This window comes from Melospiza melodia, chromosome Z, assembly GCF_035770615.1.
Source record: "Melospiza melodia melodia isolate bMelMel2 chromosome Z, bMelMel2.pri, whole genome shotgun sequence".
NCBI classification, from domain to species: Eukaryota; Metazoa; Chordata; class Aves; order Passeriformes; family Passerellidae; genus Melospiza; species Melospiza melodia.
In genome coordinates, this window is record NC_086226.1 from 62,233,164 (window position 1) to 62,240,922 (window position 7,759).

The following is a 7,759-nucleotide window of genomic DNA, read 5'->3' on the forward strand; positions in this document are numbered from 1 at the left end:
TCAAGCCTTCATCAATTTAATCACATTTTATTTAAAAGTAATATGTATCAGTCAATTTTCAAAATAAAAGCCACTAATAAAGTGCAAAATTGCCAAACATTAAATCAATAGACCCACATTTATGGTATACATACATTCACACTGCACCAAGCACCAATGAATTTTAGAAAGCTTCAAAAGTGCCTTTAAGACTAGAAGTATCTTCTTTTCTTTTTTGGGAAAAAAAAAAACCCAAAAAATATCCAAAACACAAATGATAGGCTTTCCAGGAACCAGTAGCTTCCTTTGCTAACCAATGTACAAAATTTTCCATCTCTACTGCCCAGAAGAGACAAAATAATACACTTATAATGATGTCATATTAAACACAGAAGTAGAATATCTTCTACCTTTGGCACTCTGACTCACAGAAGCCCAGACAGTAATCCAGCCCACAGAACTGGGACACCTGAAGTCTCACCAAAGGATAATGAAACTTTTCTGTAAAAGTATGTGTTCAATAAAAATAGCAGAACAGCGCTCAATGAACGAAAGAGTGAAAATCTTTCTATTCTGAATTAAGATGGCTAAGCTAGTAAAATCTGAACAACATCAGGCAAATGTGCCCAAACAGATCCAGACTAAAGTAAGTACCAGGCAGCAAGATACAGCATTTTTGTAAGGGTACACGGCCAAGAAAAGTCAGTTTACTTCTTGGCTAGTGGCTAGCTAGAAAAACTGTAGAAATTTATACATATTTCTAACGTTACTTAAACAAACAAAAAACCAAACAAAACCAAACAAAAACCCACAAAAACTACAACACAACAAAACAAGAAAACAAACCAAAAAACACCAGAACAAATCAACCTCCCCCAAAAAAGAAAAAAAAAATAAACAAAGCCAAACCAACAAATAATAAAAAATAGATTACAGCCTTCCCCTTGCGAAATACAGAAGAACAACTATTTAAAGCCCATCGTTCCAAACTTTGCACCTATAATACAGATGAGAAACAGTCTCTATTGACAGATGAGAGAAATACCTCTCTTCCCTGAAAAGCACAGAACATGAATCCAAGAACACTAAGTTCTACTGAAATATCATCTGCATAAACTTTCTGACCCGTGGGGAAACACAGACTTTCACAGGATCACATGAGTAAGAAAGATTTAGCAGCTAAAAGATAGGATTAAGAAAAAGCTGGCACTAAATTTTCAGCAGGTTAAGAAATTTCTGACAACAGATTCTAGGACTGGTAACAGATGTATCTGTAATCTGTAAAATTAGCATATCTTGCCTAGTTTAAGTCTTTTCCTTTTCTTTATTTATATTTTAACAAACAATTACCTGAACTTCGTGGAATTTTCTACAGAATAAGATTTTTCAGAGGCTGACCAAATTCCATAAAAAAAGGCAGTAGCTACCATGTAACAGGCAGCCATCTTCTGACATTGACCATAAAATTTAATCATTACCCCTGCCAGAGGGATCAAGCCATGCTGGGCTTTTTTTCTAACCACAAATGGGGCAGTAGAATTTATAAAGTCAAAACCAAACATGCACACGAAAAACACACAAAAATAAATCAAGAAACAAAAAACCCACACATAAATTCTGTTGCAGTTAATCACACACTTATTTCTACTTATTCCTACACTGAAGTGAAACTATGGATACATTGCTGCCATAGCAAACAAATTCACTTAAAGATTCATCTTATGTAATCCTGAAATGTAGAAAGGTCATAATTCATTTAATACTTAGCAACACTGCACGGAATAAATTACAGATGCTCATTTCCCTGACCTGTTGTCCCCAAAGCATAAATCATGTGGTTAAATACACATTTCTTGTTTAATATTTTAACTTAGCTACCTTGAGAGACAGCTTAAATGGGAGGTCCACAAGGGATACAAAGCAATACTACACTTACAGCTTGACACACTTTTGCAAAGAAACTTGCAGCTTAATGGCATGAAAGAGTCCTAGGAATCCCTTGGCTAAAGCACATTATCATCAGATTTACAATGCATCTTCTTGTGCAATACTTGCTCCACTACCTGTACCACTTCCTGTGTGCTCCCTTTGAAAAGATCCCATCCCTTTGTGGCCCCAGCTAGTCCACTGAAACACAACTCCAGCTTTGTATCCATTCAGAAGCTTCTGCGTGACACAGGCAGGAGCAGAGCACTGGCTGGACTCCCCCACCCTTAACCTCAGAGAGCTTTTCCCCTCACTGAAACCCTTCTCCTTTCCATGCTGTCTCTTTGTTCTCTGCTCTGAATGAGCAGTACTAAGGAACTCACAGGGGGGAATGGTCTAAGTTAGGCATGGCAAATGCAGAGAGAAAAACAATACAAGCATACTCTGCAGTGCAGGAAACCACTACCAGTGGATAAAGAAAGAGTTAATCCTTCTCGCTTTCCTGTATGGCAGGACCTGCCAGGCTGTTGGCAAGAAAAGCCACAAGGACACTACTACTCTCTTCCCCTCACTTTCAACCATGCATTCCTGCTGCAGCCTTGTGCTATTGTTGGTTGCCATGTGACAGATAACCTCGCTGTTGTTTGGGGTTTTTCTCCTAATTAATCGCTAGGACTTGCAAATTAAATTGATTTTAAAACCCCAGACTTAGGTTCTGAAGCTGGGGCACTTAAAAAGGTGAATTTAGGCAAACACCTTTCTAAACGACCACGCGAAAGAGTCAGCCAAAACAGAAAGCGCAATTGTGTAGCAGGGGAGAGAGGAGACACCCAAGGCTCAACTTGAATGTCTACACTCTGTAGCAAAGATTTCTAGCGTCCGTGAAGAACAGAAGGACAGAAGATAATCTCAACGTTTACAAGCCCCAGAATACCACAATTAAGACAGAGAGTTGTGCAAAATTCACAGTTTAACTTGATCTCTTTAAAACATCTCTGTTTAAGTATTTCAGAGAAGACAGAAACAGATTTCTCTCCACACCTCCCACTTTGAGATTAACAAGCTAACAGAAAACTTGTTTCCTTTACACTCTCTAAGGTTCATAGTTCCCAGCAGCAAAGTCTGTTTCTTTTCCACCAACATCTCACAACCCCTCACCAAAAGATGAGGGGGCAGAATTGGAAGCTGAAATTGAGCACATACTAAATCCCATGGAAATGTCTTTTTTCTTCAGAGAACTTACTGTAAATATATACTGTACAGAACAGCTCTTCAGGAAGGAGAAAACAAGAAAAAAAGCAGAATGTGGGACAAGGCCCCAAAGAATGAAAATCTAACAGTGTCAAAATGCATGCATGATGAATGATGCCAGCACCTCCAGATTCTTTGTTCAGTCAGACTGACTTAAAAATTGGGGGGACGATGGCAGGGAACATATACAAACCATACCCTATCACCTTTAATTATTATATTTCTATATCATCAGCCTTCTATCACTTGCTCTTCAATATAATCTTGAAGAGAAATTCCTGTTTCTGCCTGACTTCTCAGCAATATGTTAAAAAAATCACTCTTATCTAATAATGGTGCTAGACATTCCAGCTCCTTCAAACATGATGAATGTTACACGCAGAATATTACATTCTTAGACAACTATCCCTTTAAAAGCTGAAGCAACAGATTCTTGACTATCTTAGTGAGAGGTCATAAAATATAAAAAAAGGTTGCTCAGCTTACTGGTCTTTCATATTAGTTGCAAGGGCTGTGATCTGCAAGGTTCCTCAAGCCATATTCCACGATTGCAGACAAGCTCAAGTGGTTTTGCCCTCTGAACAACAACACATTGTATTCAAAAGAATAGTTTTCTTGATTCCCTGTCATCATCAGCACAATCAACCTCTCCTAAAATATTTTTTTTCAAGAGGTAAGACATGTTGATGCAATTATATTATCAGAAGTAAATGAAACTCTACAACTTTGTGGTCAATGGCCAAGGAGTGGAAGAAGAAACAATTTAAACAGGGACAGCAAGTTGCCTACAATCTTGGCATCTACAAGAAACCAGAAAATTACTTAAAAGTGCAAATGCACAAGGATGAAGAACAGCATAATGGCGTAATCTAAAAAGAATATAACTGGATGGCGAGGAAAAACAGCCTTCCCAGTAGACTCCCCTAGTAATTCCTCTTTGACTAGAGTGCCTATCAAGCATTTGCAAGCAGCCGTCCTGAGGAATCTGTTTCAGTAGTTGGTCACACGTAGTTGGTCTCTATACTTCATACTACTACAGATAAATCCTTACAGTTGGGGATAGGCCATGACACAGAAGACAGAGATACACTGTACTGAGGAAATTTTTCAGCCAAAAAGAGAGAAAGGTCAATATAAATAACCAAAGTGCTTAAAAGGTGGAGGACGCTGAAACAGGAGACTTGCAATGTTCAGAAAGTTCTCACTTATCACTAAAGTTTTAACAGAAACTCTATTTGGCCTTGAGGGTTGGAAAAGAAAGAAAGCAGGCAAGATGCAGTTTGGTGGAGGCAGCACATACTAAAATAAGTGATATTTATCACAATGAAAGAAAGTTTATGACATCTCCACCAACTTAGTACTTACAACCACTTAGCAGCAGCCTTTTTGTTTACATCCCAATGCTAAGCAATCTTTTCAGTATCATATCTTAGTTCTACGCTAGAAAAGAAAACTTCTCAGGTTACACAGCAAAAGCCTGTAGCTATCACAATGATTTCATACACATTAAAGTGTAATTGGCACAGCCATGTTTGGCAGCTCTCCACATTTTATGAAATGCCTCAGCTATGTATCTAAGTTGAGAGTGCTCCTGGCACTACACACACACAAAAACAACCCAAACCAAACACCAAAACCCAATGTGTTCATATATAAACCAGTCTTAACTTTTAAACAGAAAAAGAAGTTGTCAATCTCTGTTAGATACATTGAAACAACTTTAGTATTACTGCAGTTTACCTCACAGCTGCATTTTTATAAACTATCTCGGCTGAACTGCATCTTGGATAATAATCCTATAGTGCATAGGATAGTCTCAAAAGGGAGCTTTGTGGGAGATTTTTGGTAGAGCAACAATTCTACAATTATAGTAAGTTGCTAACACTGCCAAAGTGCAAATACCAGTTTTGAGAGGTCAGTACTTGGCCTCCAGTCCTTCGTTCAGTTTTCCTCAAGTTGCCACTACTGTGGCTGTCTCAAAACAATATCACGGTCACCTGCTAAAGAGGTATTAAGTCAAAACTCATCCAGCTATTTAAAATCCTGAACAAAAATTACTTAGGAAGCCATTTGATGACATTGTCAGAGAGGTGAAAAATAAACAAGAAGTTAGCTAGAGCCAAAGCCTAACAACAAAAATGGGTATTGGCAGAATATTAAAAAATAAACCAAAACATATTCAGAGGTAGGCAGCTTGCTCCAGCTTAAAGACAGCAGAGGAGAAATCACAGGTATGTAGGATAAAAAGCCTAAGTGATATTCTCCTTAATTAAAATCATTAGTTGGTAGAGGGAGGAACACTTTCTTCTCACCCTATATCCATCTGAGCAAACAGTCATTTTAGGCCAAACAGGTTCTCAGACTTGGAGAAATCCTTATCTATTCAAAACACAGACAAACCAGTTTAAGTACTTCTGTATGAATGTTAAGCAAGCAATCTGGGAGGCAAAACCAGTTCTAAACAGCCAGCTTCCCTGGCATAATGGAAAATGACTGCCCTTCCCAGATGTGCATACACTGTTATTAAGACAGCTCTACCCTCCAATCTAAATGAACCGTTTCCCAAGAATCATTAGGGGACTTGTGAGAAAGCCAAACAAAAAAAGCATCTTCTTTATACACAGTCAGTTTCACTGAGGAACAAAAAACTTCACCGCCTCTTCTGCAAGTTTCATGTATGCTGGAATAAAGTAAAGTCACCTTTCTTCATTTTTTTATTACTGAATCTGTTTCAAAGCCACATTCCCACATAAATGACAAAACTGTAAAATAACCTGTAACTTCATACATTCATCTCAGAATAAAGCTGATCCATTCAAATGCTGTTTAAGATTATTTATTTCTGCTAACCAAAAGAGATGCAGCTAGTCTCCTCATTAGCTCAATATTTGAGAAGCATAAAGGCACCTGTGTGGACCATTTCTAGAGACAGGACCAGGCTGCACGGGGTACACACAGCTTCAGGACTGCAGATTATAAAGACTGAGCCTCTCACTCAACTTTTCTTTGCCAATATTAACATGTATCAACTTACTCATATTGGGACTTTTTATTCCCCACACCTGAAAGAGAAAGCATGGAAAGCCCAAAGCAAAATAAGGGGCCAACACTTGTTCATAACAAATATGGAAAAGCTGGCAGGAATGTGAAGGAAAGTGAAACTCAGTGACTTATTGCAGACCTATGTGAAGCACTTCTCTGAAAACCTCTTCCCCAAAACTGTCATCTTCTATACTTTTCAGGCCATGTGCTCACCTCTAACAATAATTTATTTCCCTTGCTCATCCTTTCTGACTTTCATTGAGAAATCTAACCTGTTATTCCCCAGGAACTTACTCATCACCATCAGAGCTTCAGTCAGCTCTGGCTTCTCATAGAAAAAAATATCTGAAAATTTCTGTTTCTAGTTAACAATCAGTTGTATTGTAGAGTTTCATATTCTAGGTATTTACTTGGCAATTCTGAGTATAGAAGGGAAAAAATCCAAACCAGCCTCAAACAAAAATCCAGAGGTTTCAAACAATTGACCAATTATAACTCAGCTACTACAGAAAGTTAAGTTCCACGTCTGTGTTACGGTCACTGATCAGACTACAGGTAGCTGCAAAGCCAGGTTTAATGTCCACCATACTTTGGCTGCTCTTTGAGTGACAGCATAACCAAAAGACATTTACGGAAAAAACTACAAACATTAAAGTAGTATAAAGTAATTTTTATCATAAGATCATAGAACCATAAAAGGGTTTGGCCTGGAAAAGAACCTTGTAAATCATCTGGTTCCAATGCCCCTGCCATGAGCAGGGACACCTTCAGCTAGATCAGGTTACTCAGAGCCCCATCCAACCCGGCCTTGAACACCTCCAGGAATAAATATATCACCACTTAGGTTGATACTGTAAAATCCTCGGCCTCATCGGTGAATTCTGTCTCTCGAGACTTAACCTCTGCTTAAAAAACAGAAAAATAAACAGGCGGAAATGCAAGTTTCCGGTCAGAAAGGCGGCCTTGCTGGTCAGAGGGAGACAGGCAGGTACGAACAACGGAGTACTGCCATACCGACGGCACAGGAGGGACGCGAGCCCCGGCCTGCAGCTCGCCAGCCCAGCCCGGGCGCACCTGGGGGCGCTCCCGCGCCGGACCCCCGGGCCTTTGTTCCCCCGCTGCACGGGCAGCGTTGAGGCGGAGCACGGCCCTGCCCAGGCACCCCCGATGCGCCAAGATAAGACATAAACAAAGCAAGACCGAACCGCCGGGGCTCCGCCGACCGGGCCCGGCCCGGCCCGGCCGGGGTGCGGGCCGCGGGGCCTCCATCACCGGAACGGAGCCGCGGCGCGGCGGGAGGCGCCCGGCGCCGCGGCCCTGAGCCGCAACCCAACTCGGTGCGGGCGGGCAGCGCGCACTCACCCAGGTGAGCAGGCTCTCGCCGAGCTCGGCGCGCTCCAGGCTCTCCACGTTGAACATGGCGGGACTGCGGGGCCGCGGCCGGGTCGGTACCGCCGGTCCCGCCCCGCCCCGTCCCGGGCCGGGCGGTGGCGCCGACACGTCACCGCGCCCTGACGGACCGGCCGCGCGCGCCTGCGCCCGGCAGCCGCGGGGCGGGGCG

General features: G+C 41.4%; 1 protein-coding gene across 4 annotated transcripts in view; it reads right to left on the minus strand.

Moving 5' to 3' along the window:
- The window catches only part of HOOK3 (hook microtubule tethering protein 3), an 85,358-nt gene extending 77,696 nt beyond the window's left edge, over window positions 1-7,662 (minus strand). For 3 of the 4 annotated variants that reach the window (XM_063181293.1, XM_063181292.1, XM_063181295.1), the window contains exon 1: window positions 7,561-7,632. In XM_063181293.1, coding sequence (XP_063037363.1) covers window positions 7,561-7,617 — 57 coding nt within the window. In that variant the 5' untranslated portion in view covers window positions 7,618-7,632. Of the gene's footprint in view, window positions 1-7,560 lie in introns of all 4 variants that reach the window. The other variant, XM_063181291.1, reaches the window with a different exon arrangement.
- Window positions 7,663-7,759: the final 97 nt, after the last annotated feature.